General features: G+C 41.6%; 1 protein-coding gene across 4 annotated transcripts in view; it reads right to left on the bottom strand.

Moving 5' to 3' along the window:
• Positions 1 to 14,163: 14,163 nt before the first annotated feature.
• Positions 14,164 to 25,996, bottom strand: part of sema3h (sema domain, immunoglobulin domain (Ig), short basic domain, secreted, (semaphorin) 3H) — a 233,713-nt gene continuing 221,880 nt past the window's right edge. For all 4 annotated transcript variants that reach the window (XM_072280640.1, XM_072280642.1, XM_072280641.1 and 1 more), the window contains one exon: positions 14,164 to 19,224. In XM_072280640.1, coding sequence (XP_072136741.1) covers positions 18,763 to 19,224 — 462 coding nt within the window. In that variant the 3' untranslated portion in view covers positions 14,164 to 18,762. The remainder of the gene's footprint in view (positions 19,225 to 25,996) is intronic.

Below are 25,996 nucleotides of genomic sequence, written 5' to 3' on the forward strand. Positions count from 1 at the left end.
GGGAGAGTACTCACAGTTATTCTCTGCGTGAATCCGATCAGGAACAAACAAAAGATTGGGAACAAGGGAAGTTATTGAGAAAGTCAGATTAGTTTAACTAATCTGTATGGGGAATACAATCCAGAAAATATAGATAGCTAATTCATTGCTATAAATTGTTTTAAAGTCATGTTCTTGGACTAAAAACCTAGAGGCTGGAAAATGACCTAGAAACATGAGTTCATAATCCACTACTGAGGTTGAGAAACTTAATTTGTTTATTAATTCACTAGAATGATTCCTGGAATGAGAGGATTAACATAGAGGAACGTTTGTCCGCTCTTGGACTGTATTCCTTGGAGTTTACAAGAATGAGGGGGGAGCTCATAGAAACATTTTGAATGTTGAAAGGCATGGACAGAGTGGATGTGGCAAAGTTGTTTCCCATGATGGTGGAGTCTAGTACAAGAGGACATAACTTAAGGATTGAAAGGCGCCCATTCAGAACAGAAATGCAAAGAAATTTTTTTAGCCAGAGGGTGGTGAATCTATGGAATTTGTTGCCATGGGCAGCAGTGGAGGCCAAGTCATTGCGTGTTTTTAAGGCAGAGATTGATAGGTATCTGAGTAGCCAGGGTATCAAAGGTTATAATGAGAAGGCGGGGGAGTGGGACTAAATGGGAGAATGGATCAGCTCATGATAAAATGACGGAGCAGACTCGATGGGCTGAATGGCCAACTTCTGCTCCTTTGTCTTATGGTCTTATTAAGTAAGTTGGGAGTTAATAGGTAGCAATGCTAATTGGAGCTAACATTTCAGTTTGGAGACCATTTTGCAGAATCTCTGATCTGAACCATGAAATCTATTTCACTTCCCAGTGAAGTATCTAAATGAGACTTGAATACCAAGTTGTAGCAGGTTGATAAATGGTTTGAGGATAGTACATAGGGCAATACAGCATGGTAGGGAACTTTTGGCCCATGATGTTGTGCTAACCCTTTAATCAGCTCAGAGATTAATCCAATCTTCATTCCCACAGAACCCTTCATTTTTCTTTTATCTATGTGGTAAATCACCTCTGCACCTTTTCCAAAGTTTCCACTTCCTTCCTATAATGAGGTGAACAGAATGTGCAATGTTACAGAAATATTGCCCTGATGGTTGGTGCTGTCTTTCAAACCTGATATGAAATCAGATTCCTCTTCTGTAATGTAATACGTGCCCTCTTTTGGGACTTCACCCCAGTAACAATGCCAGTATTAAATTACTTCAGTCACTTCATTTAAAAAAAAGGTTATCCAATTGTTATTGTATCAGGGTCGCTTTAGGCAAATTGGCTGCATGATTCCTTTTATTGCAATAATGACTTACACGACAAAATGACTTATTATCCACAAAGTAATTAAGCATGTCCTGAGGGTGGAAAGATTCCATATGGATGCAACCTTATTCTTTTCTTCATAGCTGCTGTTGGGAAAACAGCAGCTTGTCTGTATTGCAGACCACATCACAGCTCCCGCTCCATCTGGCTTTCAGCATGGCTATTGGTTTATTGCCATTCTGCTCTGAAGCAAGCCACTGCCATCATTATTCCACATGTTTAAAAGGTAACACAATTATCATTGTGAGTCTATCCACACAATTGTTTATTTTGCTTCTTTGCAATTACTATGTCAAACTGATGTAACAGTGAAGACCCAGACATCCTCTGACGATAAAAATGGTGGCTGTAGCTGAAATAGCTTTGTTCCTCAGAATGCATTCTTTACTAAAGGCTGCAACTAATTCTCTTCTCGATATTTTTGATCACCCACGCACTGTGTATAAGGCCAGTACTGTACTGTGCAAAAGTCTTAGGCACCTTAGGTTTTTTTATCTGGTTTCAGATGGTACAGCCTCCACAGAGCCCTGATCTCAACATCATCGAGGCTGTCCAGGATTACCTGGAGAGACAGAAGCAAGTGAGATAGCCCAACTTTGGCAAGTTCTCCAAGATACTCGGAACAACCTACCAGCTGATTTTCTTATAAAACTGCACAACAGTGTGCCCAAGAGAATTGATGCAGTTTTAAAGGCAAAGGGTTATCACACCAAATATTAAAAACAAGAGAAAATCTGCAGACGCTGGAAATCCAGGCAACACACACAAAATGCTGGAGGAAATCAGCAGGCCTGGCAGCTTCTATGGAAAAGAGTATGTTGATCATTTGGGCTGAAACCCTGGTGAAGAAATTTAGATCATTTATAATTGATATTTAGAAATGTTTCATTTCTTTACAGAAGTTTTGCTTTACAGAATTCTTTTTACATATGCCTAAGATTTTTGCACAGTACAGCAGGAGCAGAATTAGGCCATTCAGTCCATCAGATCTGCTTCACCATTCCATCATTCCATCATGGCTGATATATAATCCCACTCAACCCAATTCTTCTGCCTTCTCCCCATAACCTTTGACACCCTTACTAATCCAGAACCAATCAACCACCACTTTAAATATACTCCACTTGTCCTCCCCAGCTGCCTCTGCCAATGATTTACAGAGGTTCACCACCATATGGTAAAGAAATTCCTCTTCCCTTCTGTTCTAAAGGGACGTCCTTGCATACTGAGGCTGTGCCCTCTGGTTCTTGGCTCCCTCATTATAGGAAACATCTTCTGCATGTAAACTCTATCTGGGCCTTTCAATACTTGATGGATTTCATTGAGGCCCCCTCCCTCCCTATTCTTCTAAACTCCAGTGAGTACAGGCTTACTCAGGTTCTTTTAGCTCAGTCATATAATTCATTCACCAGCCTTACGTTTTGTTCGTACTGTTGCTCAAAGTCATCCATTGTTAAATTGCCTATTGTTGGCCAGAAAGAACTACAATCAGTGAATGGGAATATAAGTGGCCATTTTATGAGACTGTCTTTGCAGCCACCATTTTGTGAACTGCTTACTGAACTGATTATTCCTCTGGAATACCTTAATCAGAGCAATTGAACGTGGACCCAAGGAGTTTCTACTAAACCTGAGACCATTCTAAGATAAGAAGCTTATCTTATTGTGTAAAATGGCAGGTTTGCAGGAGTAATCTCATCATCCAGGCCTAGTGTCTGGGTGACACAGTTTGAGTTGAATAGAAAAAAAAAGAAGTCACCAGTGGCATGAAGTTGAGGGCCCAAAGCCATAAAACAATACTGCTTGTAGCGCTGGGCTACGTACAAGGGGATTCTGACACAGGTCGGTCAGGAGGCTTGGAGCCAATGAAATTGAAACATCATAGATTGACCTGATGAGGAAAGGTATAAAGTGGAATATTTTGGAAGCTCTGCAGTAGCAACTCTCTGGAGATCTACCAATGTAGAGTTGGTGGACCACCTGTCAGACATGTGGAGATCACATCAGGACCACAAGGAACTCCTGGCCAGAATAGACTTTTCCCCGGCTATTAACTTTTCTATTCTTTGTGCATGGAGGGTCAGGGAAATTTATTATGTAATAATACCAGGTAATTAGCTGTATAAATTTATATACTTATGAACTGAGCCGTTAAAGGTGCTTGTTGGTAACTACAGATCCTTTCTGTGCCTAACTGATTATTATTATTGAGGGGTAATCCTTGTAACATTATTTTCTGAATTCCCACCACATGCCCTTGCTCCAAGTGTTGGTGGCATTTACAATGAGATGGAAGCAATTTCCTGCCTGACAGTATTCCCCACTAACATTCCAAGGTGTTTGTGAGCTGAGTGAACAATTTCGGATCCCTTTAACACTGGGGACAATCATAATTCTACAGTGTAAAGTTCACACACCAAAAGCAGGTGAAATAGAAAGGTTATTAGACCATAAGACATAGGGATAGAATTCGGCCATTCAGCCCATCAACTCTGTTCCATCATGGCTGATTTATTATCCCTCTCAATCCCATTCACTTGCCTTCTCCCCATAACCTTTGATGTCTTGACTAATCTAGAATCTATCATCCTCCGCTTTAAATATACCCAATGACTTGACCTTCGTAGCCATGTGTGGGTAATGAATTCTACAGACTCACTACACACAGGTGAAAGAAATTCTCCACATCTCTGTTCTAAATAGACATCCCTTCTCTCTGATGCTGTGTCCTCTGATCCTATTCTCCTCCACGATAGTAAAATCCTCCATAGCCATCTATAGTAAAATCTTCTTCACATCCACTCAGTCTAGACCTTTTAGTATTCACTAGGTTTCAATGAAATCTTCTTGATTCTTCTAAACCCCAGTGAGTACAGGTCCAGAGCCATCAAACGCTCCTCATTTGGTAACCCTTTCATTCCCGGAATCATTCTCGTGAACCTCTTCTGGACCCTCTCCAGTGCCAGAGTATCTTTTCTTAGATAAGTGGACCCAAACTACTCACAATACTCCAGGTTTGGTCTGACCGATGCCTTATAAAGCCTCAGCATTACATCCTTGCTCTTATGTTATCGGCCTTCTGAAATGAATGCTAACATTGCATTTGCCTGCTTTACCACTGGCTCAGCCTGCAAGTTAACCTTTAGGGAATGCTGCACAAGGATTCCTAAGTCCTTTTGTACTTCTGATATTTGAATTTTCTCTCTGTTTAGAAAATAGACTAGGCCTTTATCCCTTCCACCAAAGTACATGACCACACACTTCCTGACGAAGGGTCTCAGCCTGAAATGTCGACTGTACCTCTTCCTAGAGATGCTGCCTGGCCTGCTGCACTCACCAGCAACTTTAATGTGTGTTGCTATCCACATAATCACCTTTGTCTATCCTGCTTTTTACCTCCTAAATGAATGCCAACAGATTTGTCAGGCAAAATTTCCCCGAAGGCATCCATGCAGTCTTCCGCCTATTTTATCATGTGTCTCCAATTACCTGAAACCTCATCGTTAATAATGGACTCCAACATCTTCCCAATCACTGATGTCAGGCTATTGTATCAAAAGTACTTTTACATTTCCTTTAGTATGTTTTATTAGAGTCGGCTTATTGGTAATGATTGAAGGAAGGCAATGCATAGAACATTGCAGCACAGTACAGGCCCATAATGTTGTGCCTAGATTTCAACCTAAGAGCAACATAACCCTTCCTTCCTACAAAGTCCTCCATTTCCCTGTCATCCATGTGCCCATCTAAGGGTTCCTTAAATGTCCCAATGTACCTGTCTCTATCACCATCCTTAGCAGGATGTTCCACGGTCTCACTACAGACTGTGTAAGAAACTTACCCCTGACATCCTGACATCCTCAGCCTAGGGACCAGATGGACCCTGCGTCTGAGTCACTGTTCACTCTCAGCACAGTGACAGTGACTGAACCCGTCCTCAGCAGGATCAGATTGAATGGCAGATTGCATTGAGTGCTCAGAAGCCAGGGAACGACCAGGGATGGAAATCTGTGGCAGCTTGAATTGTCACTTGTAAGGCGAGGGAAGAAGGTACATGACTTTAATTTCGTGATTGAAGTTATTGAACCATGAAAATAAATTAAAACTGAGCCAGACAGAAGCTGCAACTGGGAAATATAAAAGTCTTTATTCACACAAGCCTTTATGAAAGAGAGTCCATAATAATCTCAATCTCCTGACACGTTTTATAGTTCTTCAAAACAACATAACAATAAAAGATTAACCATAGTTTCAATTGCAATTTTAATTTTAATATTTTGAATATAGTCAGGTAAATTTACAGAATTGCATATTTTCAATGGTAGCACATCCCAAATAGCAGAATCCCTTTGAATATTCAATACTGGTGTTTGTTCTGAAAGCCAGACACCCAAAATATAGCCCATTATTTACAATCTTGAGAGATGGCTCCATGAATATACAACTAACCAGAAAGTTAAGAGACAAAACAGATATGTCCTGCACTGTGCATTAAGTGGCAGGGATACATCTTTAGCAATGTGCTTATAGCAGTAGCATCCATATTGTCTTTCCCTATGTAGTTCCAATGGAACAGAATCAGAATATCCCATTAAATTGTGTACAATTTTATTTTTGAAGACTGGTTCTTATTTAAGTTAATCCATAATTATGCTATCTATACTATGTCACGTATTCCGTGGAGGGTTAAAGAACCAGCAGAAATAGAAAACACTTTGGAGTCTGGTATTGCTATTAACTAATACTATTTATTAGTAACTACGCAATACAGTAATATAAATTCAGATATATCAAACAGGTTAGCAAGGATTATATGTATGTAAGTGTGGAAATATAGAAACCAAGCTTCTCCAAGCCTAGGGGTAAATAGATACAGTCCTATGGTGATGGGTAAAGTTCAGTCCAGTTCGTGGTATTGAGTCGAGAAGTGATGGAGAGAGAGAGAGAGAGAGAGAGAGAGAGAGAGAGGTTTAAGTCTTCAGGTGAGCTAATGTTGTTGATCTTCCTGTTGTCCTCTGAAATCCTTTAGAAGTCACTGAATGTGACCAGAACAAAGGGGACCATTCTTCTGTGGTGGAATTATCAACCCAGGTGAGGGTTGAATATTCCACACGAATAACTCCCCACCAGTCACACCTTTTCCACACTGCGAAAGCCACTGATCGATCTGCCTGAACTATCCTCCAAAACCCACCTTTTCTGTAGGCATAACAAAGATCCAGTGTCCAAAACCATGTGTCTCTGTGTCTACCAGCTGACCTTCTATTTATCTCACCATGCTGAACACCAGCCGTCCATCAAGTAGCTCCTCCCTTCTCTCTCTGTGTAGGAACTCAGAAGCTGGCAGTGTCCTTGCAACAGTGTAAACACGCTGCAGAGAAACCATAAGACCATCTCCAAGCAAACTGTGAGCAGTCTTCACCTCTCTCTGTTAATAACAAGATGCTTGTGTTGCACAGCTCTCTCTCTTTTTAAAGGCCCAGTCCATAGAAAATATGACCCCTTAGGGGTACATAACAACTGCCATAACTCCAGAATGATTGGAGCATAGCTCAAATGCCATCTATGAATTTGCTGATGATACAACCATTGTTGTTAGAATCTCAGATGGAGAAGAGAGGGCATACAGGAGCAAGATATGCCAACCAGTGGAGTGGTGTTGCAGTGCCAACTTGCACTCAACGTCTGTAAGACGAAAGAGCTGATTGTGGACTTCAGGAAGGGTAAGATGAAGGAACACATCTCAATCCACATAGAGGGATGCTGGGAGTCAAGATCTCTGAGGACCTAACCTGGTCCCACCATATCGATGCTGTTATAAAGGCGAGACAGTGACTATACTTCATCAGGAGTTTGAAGAGATTTAGTATGTCAACAAATACACTCAATTATTATTATTTTTCCTCTTTCTATATTACGTATTGCATTGAACACCTGCTGCTAAGTTAACAAATTTTCATGACGCATGCCGGCGATAATAAACCTGATTCTGATTCTGAATGATCGCTAACAGAAGTGATTGTGGGATAAAGGGGAAAGTGGAGCACCAGGGGACTGACTGGAAATCCTCAGACAGAGATCTTCACAAATGGCCACAACTGGTGGTCACTCCCTCCTCAAACCCAACGAACCAATGAGTCTGTGACTGTTGGTGCCCAATGTACACTGCCTTTTGCTGCAAGACAGGGACATTACTCGATCTTCTTGTGGTGTGTCAAAGTTGCATGCCTGTATTGGTTTATTGATGTAGTTTTGTCACATGAACTGAGATACAGTGAAAAGCTTTTAGTTTGCATGCCATCCAGCAGATTGAGCCAAATGCAGTATAATTACATCCAAGTACTAAAAACAGAAAAACAGAATGCAGAATATAGTGTTGCAGCTACACAGAAAGTGCAGATCAGGTAAGCAAATAAAGTGCAAGGGTCATGGTGAGGTCGATTTTTAAAATCAAGAATTCATCTTTAGTGTGGGAGAGTTTGGTAACAGTAGGGTAGAAACTTACTTTGAGTCTGGTGGTATGCTTCTCAGTAAAATCATTATAAACTGTGAGGTAAATCAGAATCAGGTTTATTGTCTTTGACATATCACATGAAATTTGTTGCTTTACATCAGTGGTGCGGTTCAATATCTTAATAAACTATCAGTTTCAATAAGAAATGTATAAAAATAAATAAGTCGTGCAAAAGAAAGAGCAAAATGGCGAGGTAGTGCTCATGGATTCATGGACCGTTCAGAAATCTGATGGCAGAGGGGAAGAAGCTGTTCCTAAAACGTTGAGTGTTTCTCTTCAGGCTCCTGTATCTCCTCCTTGATGGCAGCAATGAGAAGAGGGCGTGTCCCGAGTCATGTGGGTTCTTAATGATGGACGCTGCCCTTTTGAAGGTCTCCTCGATGCTGGGGAGGCTAGTTCCCATGATGGAGCTGGGTGAGTTTACAACCCTCTCCAGCCTTTTCCATCCTGTGCAGTGGCCTCTCCATACATGTGATGTGACCAGTCAGAATACTTTCCACAGTACATCTTCAAATCAAGTCAAGTCGTCACTTTTTATTGTCATTTTGACCATAACTGCTGGTACAGTACACAGTAAAAACAAGACAACGCTTTTCAGGACCATGGTTCTACATGAACAATACAAAAACTACACTGAACTACGTAAAACAACACAAAAAGTACTCTAGACTACAGACCTACCCAGGACTGCATAAAGTGCACAAAACAGTGCAGGCATTACGATAAATAATAAGCAAGACGATATGCACAGTAGAGGGCAGAAGGTTGGTGTCAGTCCAGGCTCTGGATATTGAGGAGTCTGATAGCTTGGGGGAAGAAACTGTTACATAGTCTGGTTGTGAGAGCCCAAATGCTTCGGTGCCTTTTTCCAGGTGGCAGGAGGGAGAAGAGTTTGTGTGAGGGGTGTGTGGGGTCCTTCACAATGCTGTTTGCTTTACGGATGCAGTGGGTGGTGTAAATGTCTGTAATGGCGGGAAGAGAGACCCCCAATGATCTTCTCCGCTGACCTCACTATCCGCTGCAGGGTCTTGCGATCCGAGATGGTGCAGTTTCTGAACCAGGCAGTGATGCAGCTGCTCAGGATGCTCTCGATACAACCTCTGTAGAATGTGGTGAGGATGGGGTTGAGAGATGGACTTTTCTCAGCCTTTGTGAAAAGTAGAGACACTGCTGGGCTTTCTTTGCTATGGAGATGGTGTTGAGGGGCCAGGTGAGATTCTCTGCCAGGTGAACACCAAGAAATTTGGTGCTCTTAACGATCTCTACGGAGGAGTCACTGATGTTCAGCGGAGAGTGGTTGTTCCGTGTTCTCCTGAAGTTAACAACCATCTCTTTTGTTTTGTTCACATTCAGAGACCGGTTGTTGGCTCTGCACCAGTCCATTAGCTGCTGCATCTCCTCTCTGTATGCTGACTCATCGTTGCTTGTGAAATTTGCTAGATATTTGGTGACATACAAAATTTCTTCAATCTCCTAATGAAATATAACTACTGGAGTGCCTTCTTGTAATTACATCAATATGCTGGGTCCAGGATAGATCTTCAGAGACGTTGACACCCTGGAACTTAGTCATCTTTTCCAATAACAGGAGGGAAGGAAGGAAAGAAAGAAGGAAGACTGGCTTTATTTGTCAAAATATACAGTGAAATGTGTCATTTGCATTAATCAAATCAGCAGTGAGTGTATTGGGCAGCCCTCAAATGTCACTACATTTCTGGGCCCAACACAACATGCCCACAGCTCACTAACCCTAACCCTAAGGCTTTGAAATGTGGAAGAAACCCAGAGCAACTGGAGGAAACCCATATGGTCATGGAGAGAAAAGGCAAACTCCTTACAAACTGCGGCAGGAATTGAAGCTAATCTTACAATAACGCTGTAAAGCAATACACTAAATGCTACCCTCTCGTGAAGCTCTAATCATGAAGATTACAGAAAGAAGTTTTGCCTCCCAGGTCAGAGGAATCTAGAACTAGAGGTACAGGTTTCTAGTGAGGGGAGAGAAATTTAAGGGAGTTATGAGGGGTAAGATTTTCACAGAGAGGTTACTGACTATTTGGAGCTACCAGAGGAGGAGGTAGGGGTGGAAGCCATTACAACGTTTAAAAGGCATTTGAATAGGGACTTGCATTGGAAAGGAGTAGAGGTATATGGGTCCAATATGGGCAAGTGGGATTAGTGAAGATAGGCATCAGGGTTGGAAGAGGAAAAGTGAGCCAAAAGGGCTCATTTCTCTGCAGTACAATTCTGTGAACACTCCAGTGCCAGCTGTAGGATTCTTTCTAGAGACTAAAAACATAAATTACTTTATTGCACACCCAGTGTGGCACCACAATGCCTTGTGCCACATTACTCAAAGCAGCCTGACTATCTCCCTTAAAACCACTTCCCTGTGATTTTGGGTTAGGTTCTTGAAACTATTACCCATCAGAGCAGCCATAGGATTCTGTTATTCCTTCCTGTTTTCCTGCGGCTTGGCTGAGACGTGCTAATTGTTTTCAACTGGGATTCAAGCCCACACCGCATATCTGCAAAAACAGAACGCAAGAGCTTTTAATTCAAGTGTTGTGTGCGATGGGGCAGATAGAGTGGGACTGCTTTCAAAAGTGAGGTGACACTGAGGCCAAACCATTTTTTAAATGGTTTAACCAAGTGTTCTTGGTTTTTGTTTTCTGTTAATGAAGCTACATTTATATTGCATTCTTCACTCACCTTGTTGTGTTAAAAATGCAAGTATACACTGAAACCTCCTGACCCTGCACCCTCTTTAAAATTATACCCAAGTTTACAGTATATTAGCTTTTCTCATTCTTCTTATCAAAACATACTGTAATGTTTCATGTCCATTAAAATTCCATCATCAAGGACCCCCATCATTCAGTCTATGCTCTATTCTCACTACTGCCATTGGGAAGAAGGTACAGGAATCTTAGGTCCCTCACCACCAGGATTGGGATAGTTATGACCCTTCAGCCATTAGACATCGATAACTCCACTCACCTCAACAATGAACTGTTCCACAGCCTACATTCAGGGACTCCTCAACTCATGTTCTCAATATTAGTTATTACTTATTCTTTTATTATTATTTGCTTATTTTTGTAATTGTATAGTTTGTCTTCTACGCACATTGTTTGTTCGTCCACCTTTGTATGTAGTTTTTATTGATGCTGTTGTGTTTCTTTGTATATACTGTGAATGCCTGCAAGGATGAATTTTAGGGTAGTGACATGTACATATACGTACATTGATAATAAATTTACTTCGAACTTTGAAATTTATCTCCCTAGTTTTCCCATTTCACCAGTCAGTCTAAATCCTGGTTTTTGTCACTATCCTCCTTTTTTTTTACAATATTCCCAATTTTCAAGTACTCTGCAGACTTTGAAATGAAATTCCATATACACACCTCCATGTTAAACACATAAAAGCGCAATGGTTCTGACAGTGGCCATTGAGGAAAATGAACTCCAGGTCTTCAATTCATCTGCAAAACATCTGTTTACCATTTCTCTCCCTGTGCTAATTTTGTATCTCTCTGCCCCTGTCTCTATAATCCCACTGATTCTGCTGATGCATAGTAATCTGTTTCACTGTGCAATATCAAACAGCTTAATAATGTTCATATGCACATCAGATGTGGCACTTGAGAAAAGTATTGATGCCAAAGAAATTGGTCTTTAACAAATCCATGCTGCATGTAATTACTAAGCTGTACTTAACCCAGTGCAGGATAATCACGAACATGTTGGATGGTGAGACATGCTTGAGGGGCTGAGTGGCCTATCTTGCTTCTATTTTCTTCAGTTCTTGCATCATATATCTTATGATAAACTGGAGTTCAGAAAATGGTGGCAGCTTGGTAGGCACAAAAAATAAGAAACACGACTCATTGAGCTTTGCAATAAGGTGCCATTGCCCCCAATTTACACTCTAGTCTCACGGGAGAATGCTCACCTCACTCAGACCATCTTCAAACCAGTGCCTTTAGAGATCATAAACACTGAGTCACTCACTTAACTTAAAAATCTTGAGTCTCAGTGGGTATCTATGGCAGGATATTTATGCATTTTAAAGGATAGTACTTAACAGCACTATAGAACTATAGAGCTTACCTTGAATTAGCTAGCAATGGCATTGTATTTTCCTGGCATAGTACCTTTGTACATGAATTTTCTACCCTGAGATGCTCCTAACTCACCAGCACTTTAATGTTCCTCCTGGTGCCATTTCTATCTTCTCTCTCTGTGTAGCAATCATAACATGTAGTTGTGTCGGGCTGTGGGGAGGGAGAATGTGTCTTGAAGGATCATGTCCTTCTCTGTTTGTTGATTCTTGCACCTGAGAAACATTGGGCATGTTCCTATCAGGATGCGTGCTGATCACAATTTAATGTGTCATGTGTGGAGACCATGCTGACAAGAATTTTGTTTGTGTTTTTGACTCTGGCACATTTCCCATTCATGTGCACTTTCATACCCACTCACTCTCACTCCCAGTAAAAGTCCCAGACCTTATATGTTAACAATTCCTCTCTCCACGGATGCTGCCTGACCTGCCGAGTGTTTTCCAGCACTTTGTTTATATTTCAGATTTTCAGTGTTTGGACTTTCATTCGGTGTTGGATCTTGTTTTTGGACAAAGTAGTAATTGATTCCCGTGGCCTAATTTCCTGCTAGCATTATCCAAAACACTGTTTTAATGTGCCAACAATGTGAGTAATATTTTCTAGAACACTTTCCAACGGCAAACTCGTCTTGAAGTTTCTGACAGAGAACATTGATACTCAGAGGGAATCAATTGGATAGTTGAGATTAAAGGAAGTGGACCATCACTCTCTTTTTTACAGTAGACCGGTTATACCAACTCTCATAACTCAAGGCCACCATTTTCTTTGGTGTCCTAACCTTACATTGCTACTTGTGGTAGAGGTGAATATAATTACGATATTTAAAAATATTTAAATAGCTTCATGGATAGGAAAGTTTTGGCGCAATATAGGTCAAATACGGACAAATAGGACCTGCTTAATTAGGCAACTGGGATGAGGTGAGCCAAAGGCTCTGTTTCTCTGCAATATAACTTGATGTTTAAATGACTCTAATCCGCATTCTTCATGGTGACTTTTAATTGTGATGGTTTCTCAGTGCTAAAATTGAACATAAATTCCCTGCTGTCATAGAGTCACATAGCACAGAAACTGGCCCAACAAGTCTTTGGTAACCAATAAGCATATTTACGCCAATTTATTTTATGCTCCCGACATTTCCCTCAACTTCCCCTAGATGCCACCAATCTCCTACACACTAGGGATAACTCACATTTAACCTTCCAAGCAGCATCTCCTTGAGATTTATTAATTTAGAGATACAGCACAGGAACAGATCCTTCTGGCCCAACGAGACCACACCCCACACTTACACCCATGTGACAATTGAACCTACTAACCCGTACACTTTTCGAATGTGGGAGGAAACTGGAGAACCCAGAAAAATCCCGCGCGGTCACAGGGAGAGCATACAAACTCCTTACAGACAGTGGGGGGATTGAACCTGGGTCTCTGGTGCTGTAATAGCATTACATTAACTGCTATGCCACCATGCTCCCCCAAGGTGTTGGAGGAAACCAGCGCACTCAGTAAAAACCCACCTGTTCATGAGGAAAAGGTACAAACTCCACAGAGGTTGGGCTTGAACATCAAGATAACAGCTCTAAACAACAGGAATTCTGTAGATGCTGGAAATTCAAGCAACACACATCAAAGTTGCTGGTGAACGCAGCAGGCCAGGCAGCATCTGTAGGAAGAGGTGCAGTCGACGTTTCAGGCCGAGACCCTTCGTCAGGACTAACTGAAGATAACAGCTCTACTAGCTTTGTCACTGTAATTCACCACAGAGCTTTGAACTTGTGTTCTCTGGCAGATTAGTCTACCTCTTTGTATTATTGATCCAGAAACAATTAGTAAGTTACTGTCCTATATTATTTCCTTGAGAAACATCTTCACTCCTTCAAACACCACCTCTTCATTCACAACCTCCAACCATCCTTACGTTATCCACATTACTATGCAAAAACAAGTAACAAAGTTTTTATTATTTAGAGTTTTTCATAAATTCTATTGTATTGGTGACATATACTTACTTTGAGAATAAATTTACTTTAAAATTTGAAGTGAGGGTTATATTTGACAGCTATCCTACAAATGGGCTCCAAACACTAAATTGTAGTTATCGAATGGGTATGGCAGTAGAGACAGGGAGGGGAACAGAAATACTGCAGAATCACATGAGAAGGCAAGCATATCATTCAATTTTATTTTAAAGCTGAGCTGCAAGACACATTGCCATTATTAATAACAGAAGTCATAAACTAAATATGTACATATCTCAAGGAGAGAAAAAAACAAATGTACAGAAAAACACAAATAAAATTAAATAATACCAACAAAAGCAGTGAATGCCTTTGGAACCCAGCAGCCAACACTTTTTGAGCCCTCACCCTTAACCATTTTCACAAAAACTGCCACCCAGGTAATAATAATGATTTAAATAGCTTTACATTTACACTTAGTAAATGAGGTCATATAGTAAGCTAAAGCATTTCACTACATAAGTTAAAGTAGCTTCTGACTAAAGGCCTATTAACATCTGAAGACTGTAACAATATTTCTGTAACCTTCGTTACCATTATAAGATTGGATTAACAGATAAATTCAAAAAGTAAAAAGCTCTGGACCTGCATAGAGTTGCTTAATTCTCACTAACTGTAATTTCTCACTGTCTATAACCTGATAATAACTCTGAATATTCTAAATTTGTTGCAATCTAATTGAGAAATAGATACAATTGGAATGTGAAAACAGCTCCCAAACCTTGCATCACTGGGGAGATGAGAATGATGCAACATTGAGTGCTGCTGCCTCTGGATCCAGGGACCTGGTTTGATCTGACTCTCCACAGTCTTTGCCGAGGTTGCATGTTCTCCCTGTGACTGTGTGGGTTTTCCCGGGAATGCCGAAGTCATCCAAATCCTGATATTGTGCAGGTATGTTCATTGGCCACTGTAAGTTACCTTTGAATGTAGGTTCATAATCAAAGGGAGTTAATGAGCATGTGTGATGGAGAACACATTTCAGGAGTAAAGGGAAATAAGGAAAGAAGAATGGGAATTTACAAGTATTGGAAAAAGATAGCAAGTATCAGCAAAACACCACTACCTCCAAGACACACTGTCCTGACCTGGGCGTAATATTGCCATTTCTTCAAAATACCAAAATGCTTATCTTCTGAAACCAAATATGAATTAACAATCAGGTTACTTTACCACATGTAAAACACCCCACGCACACACCACCACCAGTCTGATCTTTTATGTTTGTCAGTGCCATAAATTCATACTTGGACAACAAACTCCAAAACCTGGGCCTCTGTATCTCCATCTGCAACTGGATCCTTGACTTCCTCATTGGGAGACTACAGTCAGTGTGGACTGTAAATAATACCTCCTCCTTACTGACAATCAACACCTCAAGGATGTGTGCTTGGCTCACCACTCTACTCTTTCTACACTCATGACTGTGAGGCTTGGCACAGCTCAACCACCACCTGAAAGTTTGCCGATGTCAGCAGAATTTCAGATGATGGAGTGAGTGAGACAGGTAAGCTGGTTGAGTGGTGTCGCAGCAGCAACCTTGGACTCAACATCAGGAAGACCAAGGAATTGACTGTGGACTTCAGGCATGGCAAGTTGAGGGATCACACACCAGTCTTCATCGAGGGATTAGCAGTGGAAGGGTGAGCAGTTTCGAGTTCCTGGGTGTCAACATCTCTGAAGATATTGATGCAATTACAAAGAAGACATGCCAGTAGCTATATTTCATAAGGAGTTTGAGGAGACTTGGTATGTCACCAAAGACCCCAGCAAATTTCTACAAATGTACTGTGGAGAGCATTCTAACTGGTTGCATCATCGTCTGGTCTGGAGGGGCCACTGCATAGGATCAGAAAAATCTGCTGAAAATTGTAACCTCAGCCAGTTCCATTATGGGCACTAGCCTCCCCAGCATCAAGGACACCTTCAAAAGGTGATGCCTCAAAAAGGGACACCTGTCACTCAGGATGTGCCCTCTTCTCATTGCTACCATCAAGGAGGAAGTACAGAAGCCTGAAGACACACACTCAATGTTTTAGGAATGGCTTCTCCCCCTCTGCCATCAGATTTCTGAATGGAAAATGAATCCCTCGTCACTACCTCACTACTTGTCTTCCATTTTTTACTCTCTGTTTGCATTACTTATTTAAATAATTTTTATATAAATATTCTTATTGTAATTTGTAGCTTTTTCTATTATTATGCATTGCCCTGTACTGCAGCCGCAAAGCAACAAATTTCATGACATATGCCAGTGATATTAAATCTTGATTCTGGTTTGGACTGACAAGATACTGAGTGATCTCGGAGCAGAGGCCAGCTCCGACCCAACTGTATCCAGCCTCTGTATCACACCCAAAGACACAATCTCGGAGACGCTGATGCTCCCAAGGCCAACTTGTTCCATCCCTTACTTCACACTTTCGTAGTCCTCACAGCCTCGGACCACCTACCCCGCCTCCTAATCCTCAGTTCTTACACCTAATACCTAATTAGAGGTCATAGTTTGAGGGTGAAAGATGAAATTTTGAAGGGGAATCTGGAGGGGAGTGGGGGAACTTCTTCTCTCAGAGGGTGGTGTAAGTGTGGACCAATCTACCAGCTGAAGTTGTGAATGTGGGGTCAATTGCAACACTTAAGAGAAATTTGGATAAGTAGATGGAAGGGAGAAGTACGGAAGGTTATGGACTGGATGCAATTTGATAGGACTAGGCAGAATAACAGGGCAGTATGAACTAAATGGTCTGAAAGGAATGTTCTACGGCTCTATAATCATACCTCTGGTTACAGTCACTGGAATCTGGCAATAGGAACTTCATTCTAAATGTATAACAGTGGATAACAAGGGGGGGGGTTCACCTGCTTCAATAAAACTGGACTCACTGAGTGTTTCTCTTTGCAAATGCGGCCTGTCTGTCTGAGTATTTCCAGGATTTTCTGGTTTCTTTTAGATTTCCAGCACCCACGCCATAAGACCATAAGACCATAAAATATAGGAAAAGAAGTAGGCCATTCGGCCCATTGAGTCTGCTCCGCCATTCAATCATGGGCTCATTCAATTCTTCCAGTCATCCCCACTCCCCTGCTTTCACCCCATACCCTTTTGATGCCCCAGCTAATCAAGAATCTATCTATCTCTGCCTTAAATACACCCAATGACTTGGCCTCTACAGCCGATAGTTTTTGTATTGATACCATCTTGTATTGTGTTGCAATAAATCAACATGGGAATTAACAGTTAGGAGAGGGGTGGGTGTCAGGGAAAGGTATGGGGTTTATAATATTGAATCAGGTAGAATCCAGTGCAATTAAGTCACAAACTCCAAGAAAGTACATTTAGATATGTTACTGGTGATTTTGCAATAGGTCACACATCTTGCCTGGGGCTCAGTCAGAAAAGGCATCCCCACAACTCTCCAATATAAGCAACTACAAGGGATCTTCCTACTGTTCAGATAACTGTTCCATGAAAACATTCCAAATGAAGTTCTTGTAAATTTGTATAAATGTTTTACGAATGTCAAGTAGGTATCTTGTATGCAAATGTAAATTTATTTTGTCTCTAAATTAGCCAAACTAATTCTGCCTTATACTTGTTTATTTTTAGAGTACTGTTTGGATTTTTTCATAGAAATTTTCCTTATATTCCCAGTCTATTTGTTTGGAGATAGGCCCATAGATCTTTGAACCAGCACTTGCTGCTGTCTTCATTGCGAGCGTTCATGACTAACATTGTAGGGGGTTATTATGAAGCCTAATCCTGACTTTCACATTCACCCCATGCCACTTTTAACTGGGGATCATTGGACAGTGATTCGAAATCAGGTTAGTTTCACCCAGTCCTGGCCCTGCATTCTTGTGGTCAGTTTCAATGCTTCCAGCAATTATCACGCATTCAGGTTTGCTCACTCAGTCGAAACCAAGAATTGAAAGTATGGTTCTGCATCCCATTAACTAAACCCAGTGAGTCACGGAGAAAATCTTAACAAGATGATAAGACATACGAGCAGAATTAGGCCATTCGGCTCAATGTCTGCTCCACTATTCAATCAACCCATTCTCTTGCCTTCTCCCCGTAACCTTTGACACCCTTACGAATCAAGAACCTATCAACCTCCACTTTAAATATACCCGTTGACTTGGCCTCCACAGTGATCCATGGCAATGGATTCCACAGATTCACCACCCACTGGCTACAGAAATGCCAGATTTAACTTCTCAGTCATTAGCTCTTCCACTGCAAGAGCCTTAAGGTAGAGGTCCCCGACATTGCATGGATTTTGACATAGTCAAGACATTTTCTCTGTTTAAATTTGAACTTCCCAAATTTTACAACAGCTAAATATTTAGAGTTGTGGTATAAATCTATTGGAATCAGTTCCCCTTAACATAGTAGAAATATTTTGTGGTATTCCTCATTGCCATAAGCTCTTCTGATCTGTAGACTCACAAGTGGATGACCAGATTGTATGATATTTAAATGCCTTACATAAATGATTTCTGTTTAGAAAGTACAGTCAGCTGGGAACTATCTTGTGTCAATCTGTTTCAAACACAGATTGGAAATCTCTCCCATTTCCATGAAAAAGTACAGATGGAGAATTATACATTTGCCCTCGGCCAAAAGCAAGTCAAAGCTGGTGCTGCAAGCAAAGACTTGGAACTTATCAGAGTCCAAAGGGTTATGAGGCTGTTGAGTCTTCTATTGCTCTGGAGAAATGTCTGTCAGCCAACGTTTTAGGTACTGCGGGGTGATCGCTGTAACTTGTGCTGTTTGTTCTTGTTCCGTCTGCCTCCTACTATTGCTTTGCTTTTCCTCATGGGCTCTGCACTGCGGTGCTTTTTGCCTGAACGCAGTCTGTTCCGTTTCTTCTTGAAGTCTTTCTGCCAGACCTGCTCACAGTAAAAGTCCATCTTGGATGGGTAATTGATGAGGCTCATGATATTCTTGTACCAGGGCTGAATACCGTGACCAGGGCCTGGAAGAGACCAGTCCTTCATGGGGCCAGCTGAACGTCCATCACCTTCGTACAGGTTTGCCAGCAGGTCAGCAGTAACCACGTTGAGTCGCACCTTCGTTAGTGTCCAGCGCAAACCTTGGTCCTCAATTTGGCAATGATAGACACCAGCATCATGATGATTGATTTGACGAATCAGCAAACCTTGCTCAATTGGAATGATCCGGTCCCCAAAGGTAACCTATAAACAAAGATTACATTACATCCTTCCATTGTTAAATATCTCATTCTTAAATATACATACTCACTGAACAGATGGAACAGATATGACAGTTCTGTAACAGATGAAAGTAGATAGGGTTTGTATTTTTCAAATTCTTATATACCTAGTTTCCAAGTTCATGTGCTATTATTTGGAAGGCAGCTTGTTGGTAGAGGTTTATAAAGTTAGGACTGTCATAGTGGAATAGACAGCTGGTATCCTTACACCAGTGTTGAAATGTTTAATATAGAGGTCATACATTTAAGATAAGAGGGAATTGTTCAAAGGAGAAGTTGATAGCACTGTTAAGAAGGTGTATAGTGTGTTGGTCTTCATTAGTCAGGGGACTGATTCAAGAGCTACGAGGTAATGTTACAGCTCTGTAAAACCATGGCTAGGCCACTAATGGAGTATGCTGTTCAGTTCTGATCACCTCATTATAGGAAGAATGTGGAATTTAGAGACAATACAGAGGATATTTACCAGGATGCTGCCTGGATTAGAGGGCATATCTTATGAGGAAAGGTTGAGTGGGCAAGAGCTTTTCTCTTTGGAGTGAAGGAGGATGAGAGATGACAGGATGATAAGAGGCATAGATAAGTAGTTATCCGGAACTTTTTTCCGGGGGTGGCAATGACTAATATGAGAGGATCTACTTTTAAGGTGATTGGAGGAAAGTATAGGGGGAGATGTCAGAAGTAAGTTTCTTACACAGAGAGAGATGGGTGCGTGAAATTTGCTGCCAGGGGTGGTCGTAGAGGCAGATACATTAGGGATATTTAAGAGAGTCTTAGAGAGGCATTAGGATGATAGAAAATTGGAGGGGAATGTAGAAGGGCAAGGTTAGATTGATCTTTGGGTGGGTTAAAAGGTTGGCACATAATTAAGGGCTGAAGGGCCGGTACTGAGCTGTACTGTTCTATGTTCTTTCTATACGAAGTGTGGAGAAGGTTTTTACACAGTGGCATTGTTCGTGGAAGCAGAAACAATAGAAGAGTTAAAGAGGATTTTAGCTGAGCACGTAGATGTGCAGAGAATGAAGATATAGATCGGGTGCAGGCAAGGCACATTAGGTGTCATTAGCTTAATTAGTCTGGCACAACACAGTGGGCTGAATAACTCGCAAACAAACGCTGGAGGAACTCAGCTTGTCAGGCAGCTTCTATGGAGGGGAATAAACAGTCGATGTTTCAGGCCGAGACCCGTCACCAGGACTGGAAAGGAAAGGGGGAAAAGGCCAGTATAAAAAGGTGGTGGGAGGAAAAGCAGTACAAGGTGGTAGGTGATTGGTGACACCAGCGGAGGGGGAAGATGGCTGTGCGGGAATGAAGTGAGAAGCTGGGAGGTGATAAGTGAAGAAGTTAAAGGGCTAAAGAAAGCTGTTTGTGTGCTGTACTGTGCTGTGTTCTAGGTATCCACCAGTCAATTCCTGCATCAAGAATAGAGTGTCATTCAAATGTATAACCACCCCCCCCCCGCCCAGTTTCTAATCTGAAACAGAGAATGCTGGAAACACTCAGCAAATCAGACAGCTTCTGTGAAGAGAAAACCGGAAATAAAGACTTTTCATTGGAACTAAAGGTAAAAAAAATCATCCTCTAGATTATGGAGTTCTAATGAAATGTCACTGGCCTGAAAATGTAGACGTTTCTTTGTCCTTACATGCCACCAGACCTGCTGGAGAATTTCCAAAAAATCTTTTTTCAATTTCAGAATTCCAGTCCGGTAATTACTGCGGGGTGTCTGTGAGTGCGTGGTTCGAACACGTACACTTGTGTATGTCTCTGTCTGGCATTGCATGAAAAGAGCCTGAACTGATTTGGAATTGGTGACTAGTTTATTATTGTTACACGTACCAAGATGCCGTGAAAACCTTTTGTTTGCATACCATCCAGACAGATCATTACCATGTAAGCAGCTTGCGATGGTGCGAAAGAAAGCAAAACAGAATGCAGTGTTGTTTCAGTTACAGAGGAAATGCATGGCAGGTAGGCAAGATGCAAGGGTCATGACAAGATAGACTAAGAGACCGAGAGTTTCTCTTTGCCATACACTGTGCACACAAACACAAGAGTTTATACAGATGCTGCAAGTCCAGGGCAGCAAACACAATATGCTGGAGGAACTCAGCAAGTTACGCAGTATCTATGGAGTGTAATAAATATTCAACATTTCAGGTCAAGACTCTTCATCAGGACGCATTTGATGTTTTGGGCAAAGACCCTTCATCGGGACAGAACATAGATGGCACTTCAGGCAGAGGCACTTCATCGTGACAGGACATAGTCAGCGTTTTGGGCAGAGACCCTTCATCAGGACATATCGTATAGGAGGTCTGAGCAGGAGTTCAACCAGGAAAGGGAAAGGAAATTGTACAGATTACCCCTGTGGCTATTCCCCCAATAATAAGTATTGCCTTTGCAGACATCCCACCTCTCCCGGAAGTTCCGGGAGTCTCCCGCATATTAATAGTGGCTCCCTGATGCCCGCAAATTATATACAATATCACGGAAATCAACTTTTTTGACAGCGAGCGAGCGAGAGAAAGCAAGAGAGAGCACGTCAGCACGCCATGGCAGAGTGTTCCAAACAAAAAGAAAATATAAAATGTACTTCACCCCAGACTACACTAAAGTGTACCCCTGCCTAATAGGGGTCAAAAATAATGACAGTGTTCCTCGCTGCACTGTTTGCAACAGTGACTTTTCTATTGCCCATGGTGGGTTAAGACTGTAAAAGACATGTTGAGGTGAGTTTAACAGGTGTCATTCATTCATTAGCATAGCTAACGTTATTTAAACTAGCTGGCTGGCCGCTAGGGAGCTACTCTATTGCAGACATCCCACCTCTCCTGGAAGTTCCGGGAGTCTCCCACAAATTGATGGTGCTACCTCCCTGAAATGAGCATTTGCAGGGTGGGATGTCTGCCTTTGGATACTGTTAGGGCAGGTGACCTACCAGGGAAAAGCCGCAGCAGCCAGCTTCCTGACGGTGAGTATGACTCGGTGACTCAGAAGGGGAGGGGAAGAAGAGCAATATGTAGTGATAGGGGATTCCATAGTTAGAGGAGCAGACAGGAGGTTCTGTGGATGTGAAAGAGACATTTGGATGTGATGTTGCATCCCAGGTTCCAGGGTCGGAAATATCTTGGATTGGGTCCATGGCATTCTAAATGGGGAGAATAGGCAGCTGGAAGTCACGGCGCATATTGGTACCAATGACATAGGTAGGAAAAGGGAGGAGATCTTGAAAAGAGAATAGAGGGATTTAGGTAGAACGCTGAAAATCATGACCTCAAGGGTAGTAATCTCCAGATTACTGCCTGTGCCATATGCTCATAAGGGTAATTATTTGGCAGATGAATACATGGAATTGGAGCAGCGGGCAAGGTTTCAGATTTCTGGATTATTGGAATCTCTTCTGGGGAAAGTATGACCTGTACAGAAAGTGTGGGTTACACCTGAACTTGAGGGGGACCAAGAGAGCTGTTGGGGAGGGTTTAAACTCACTTGGCAGGGGGATGGGAAACCAAAGGCATGGGGCAGAGGATGAGGCAGTTGGTATACAAGAAGATGCAGTGTGCAGTGAAACTGTGAGGAAGCACAGGCAGATGATAGGGCAAAATTGCAGTCAGTGTGGGATAGGTTGAGGTATGTCTTTAAACTAAATAGTAGATTCAACAGTTCAATAGTTTGGAAAAGTGAGGATAAAATAAAGGAAAGAGAGTGGAGAAGTTATGAAAGTCTCCTGAACAAATAGAAAGACAAAAAGTTTAGACAGGGATAGGTATTTAACCTCAAGTAACATTACAATAAAATTGAAAGGGTGACGGATACAGGACTGAAAGTGTTATATTTGAATGCACACAGTATACAGAATAAGGTAGATGATCTTGTTGTGTAGTTAGAGATCAGCAGGTATGATGATGAGGGCATCACTGAGTCGTGGCTGAAAGAAGGTCATAGTTAGGAGCTTAACATCCAAGAATATACATTGTATTGATAGGTGAAGGAGGTGGGCAGAAGAGTGGGGTGGTTCTGTTGGTAAAAAATTAAATCAAATCCTTAGAAAGAGGTGATAGAAGATCTGGAGATTTAGTATCCTTGTAGTCAGAGCTAAGAAACTGCAAAGGAAAAAAGATCCTGATAGGAATCATATACAGACCTCTGAACAATAGCCAGGATTTTGGCTACAGATTACAATGTGAGTTAGAAAAGGCATGTAATAAGGACAATTTTACGATAGTGGGGGATCCCAATAAGCAGGTAGATTGGGAAAATCTGGTTGGTGCTGGATTCCAAGAGAGGGAGTTTGTAGAAAGCCTATGAGATGGCTTTTTAGAGCAGCTTGTGGTTGAGTCCACTAGGGAAAGGCAATTCTGGACTGGGTAGACTGTAATGAACCATATTAAATTAGGGATCTTAAGGTGAAAGATCACTTAGGAGGCAGTGATCATAATATGATAGAATTCGCCCTACCGTTTGAAAAGGAGAAGCTAAAATCAGTTGTGTCAGAATTACTGTGGAGTAAAGGGAACTACAGAGGCATGAGAAAGGAGCTGAGCAAAGATGATTGGAAGGGGACAGTATCAGAGATGACAGCAGAACAGCAATGGCTGGAGTTTCTGGGAGCAATTCGGAAGGTGTAGGATAGATACATCCCAATGAAAAATAAGTATTCTAAAGGGAGGATGAGGCAACCATGGCTGACAAGGGAAGTCAAAGAGAGTATTAAAGGAAAAGAGAAGGTATACAATGTAGCAAAAATTAGTTGGAAGCTAGAGGATTGGGAAGCTTTTAAAAACCAACAGAAGACAACTAAAAAAGCAATAAGGAGTTCAAAAATGAAATATGAAGGTAAGTTAGCCAATAATATAAAAGAGGATGCCAAGAGCTTTTTGTCTGCTATATAAAGGACAAAAGGGATGCAAGAGTGGATATCAGACTGCTGTAAAATGACCGTGGACAGAGGTAGTAATGGAGGACAAAGAAATGGTGAACAAACATAATAAATATTTTGCATTAGTCTTCACTGTAGAAGACAAGAGCAGCATTGCAGAAATTCGAGAGTGTCAGGGGGCAGAAGTGAGTGTAGTTGCTATTACTAAGGAGAAGGTGCTTGGGAAGCTGAACAGTCTGAAAGTGGATAAGTCACCTGGACCAGATGGACTACACCCCAGTGTTCTAAAAGAGGTAGCTGAAGAGACTATGGATGCATTAGCAGTGATTTTTCAAGAATCACTAAATTTTGCAATGATTCCGGAGGACTAAAAAATTGCAAATGTCACTACACTCTTTAAGAATGGAGAGAGGTAAAAGACAGGAAATTATAGGCCAGTTAGTTTGACTTAGGTGGTTGGTAAGATGGTGGAGTCCAATATTAAGAATGAGGTTTCGGGGTACTTGAAGGCATACGATAAAATAGGCCAAAATCAGCATGATTTCTTTAATCTTGCCTGACAAATCTGTTGGAATTCTTTGAAGAAATAACGAGCAGTATAGGCAAAGGATATTGTTTACTTGGATTTTCACAAGGCCATTGACAAGATGCCGCATATGAGGCTGCTAAAAATGATAAGAGCCCATGGTACTATAGGAAAGATACGAACATAGATAGAAGTTTGGCTGACTGGAAGAAGGCATTGAGTGAGAATAAAAAGGAACATTTCTGGTTGGTTAGCTTCGAGTCGCTAGTGGTGTTCTATTGGGGCTGGTCTTGTGATGATTTTTCATGTTATATATTTATTTGGAAGAAGGAAGGAATTGATTACTTTGTGGCCAAGTTTGCAGGTGATATGAAGGCAGATGGAGGGGCAGGTAGTGTTGAGGAATCATGGAGTCTGCAGAAGGACTTTGGCAGATAAGGAGAATGGGCAAACAAGTAGCAGACATAATACAGCGTAGGGAAGTGTATGTTCGTGCTCTTTGGCGGAAGGAACAAAGGCATAGTCTGTTTGCTAAATGGGAGATAGTTCAGAAATCAGTGCAGAATTCCCTAAAGGTTAATTTGCAGATTGAGTCAGTCGCAAGGAAGGTAAACGCAAAGTTGGCATTAATTTTGAGAAGATAGAATATAAAAGTAAGGATGTAATGCTGAGGATTTATAAGACATTGATAAGACTGAACTTGGAGTATTGTGAGCAGTTCTTGCCCATTTATCAAATTAAAGGTGTGTAGGTACTGGAGAGGGACCAGAGGAGGTGCACGAGAACGATCCCAGGACTGAAAGGGTTAACGTATGAGGAGCATTTGATGGCTCTGGGCCTGTACTCACTGGAGTTTAGAAGAAGGAGGACTGATCTGATCGAAACATATCGAATATTGAAAGGCCTAGGCAGTGTTGATGTGGACACAATGTTTTCTATAGTTGGGGAGTCTAGGATCAGAAGGCAGAACCTCAGAACACAAGGGCATTCCTTTAGAACAGAGGTGAGGAGGAACTTCTTTAGCCAAAGGCTGGCGAATTTGTGGAAGTCATTGCCATAGACGGCTGTGGAGGTCAAGTTATTGGACATATTTAAAGCAGAGGTTGATATATTTTTGATTAACAGGGCATCAAAGATTACAGGGAGAAGGCAAGAGAATGGGGTTGAGAAGGATAATAAATCAGTCATGATGGAAGGATGAGAAGAATCAATAGGCTGAATGGCCTAATTCTGCTCCTGTGTCTTAGGGTGCAATAACATTGGAGAAAAGCTGTCAAGGCTGTTGATATGTTCTTAAGCCTTGGCACCTTCTGTGCAATGGAAGGG

Source organism: Mobula birostris, chromosome 16 (assembly GCF_030028105.1).
Source record: "Mobula birostris isolate sMobBir1 chromosome 16, sMobBir1.hap1, whole genome shotgun sequence".
Taxonomy (NCBI): Eukaryota; Metazoa; Chordata; class Chondrichthyes; order Myliobatiformes; family Myliobatidae; genus Mobula; species Mobula birostris.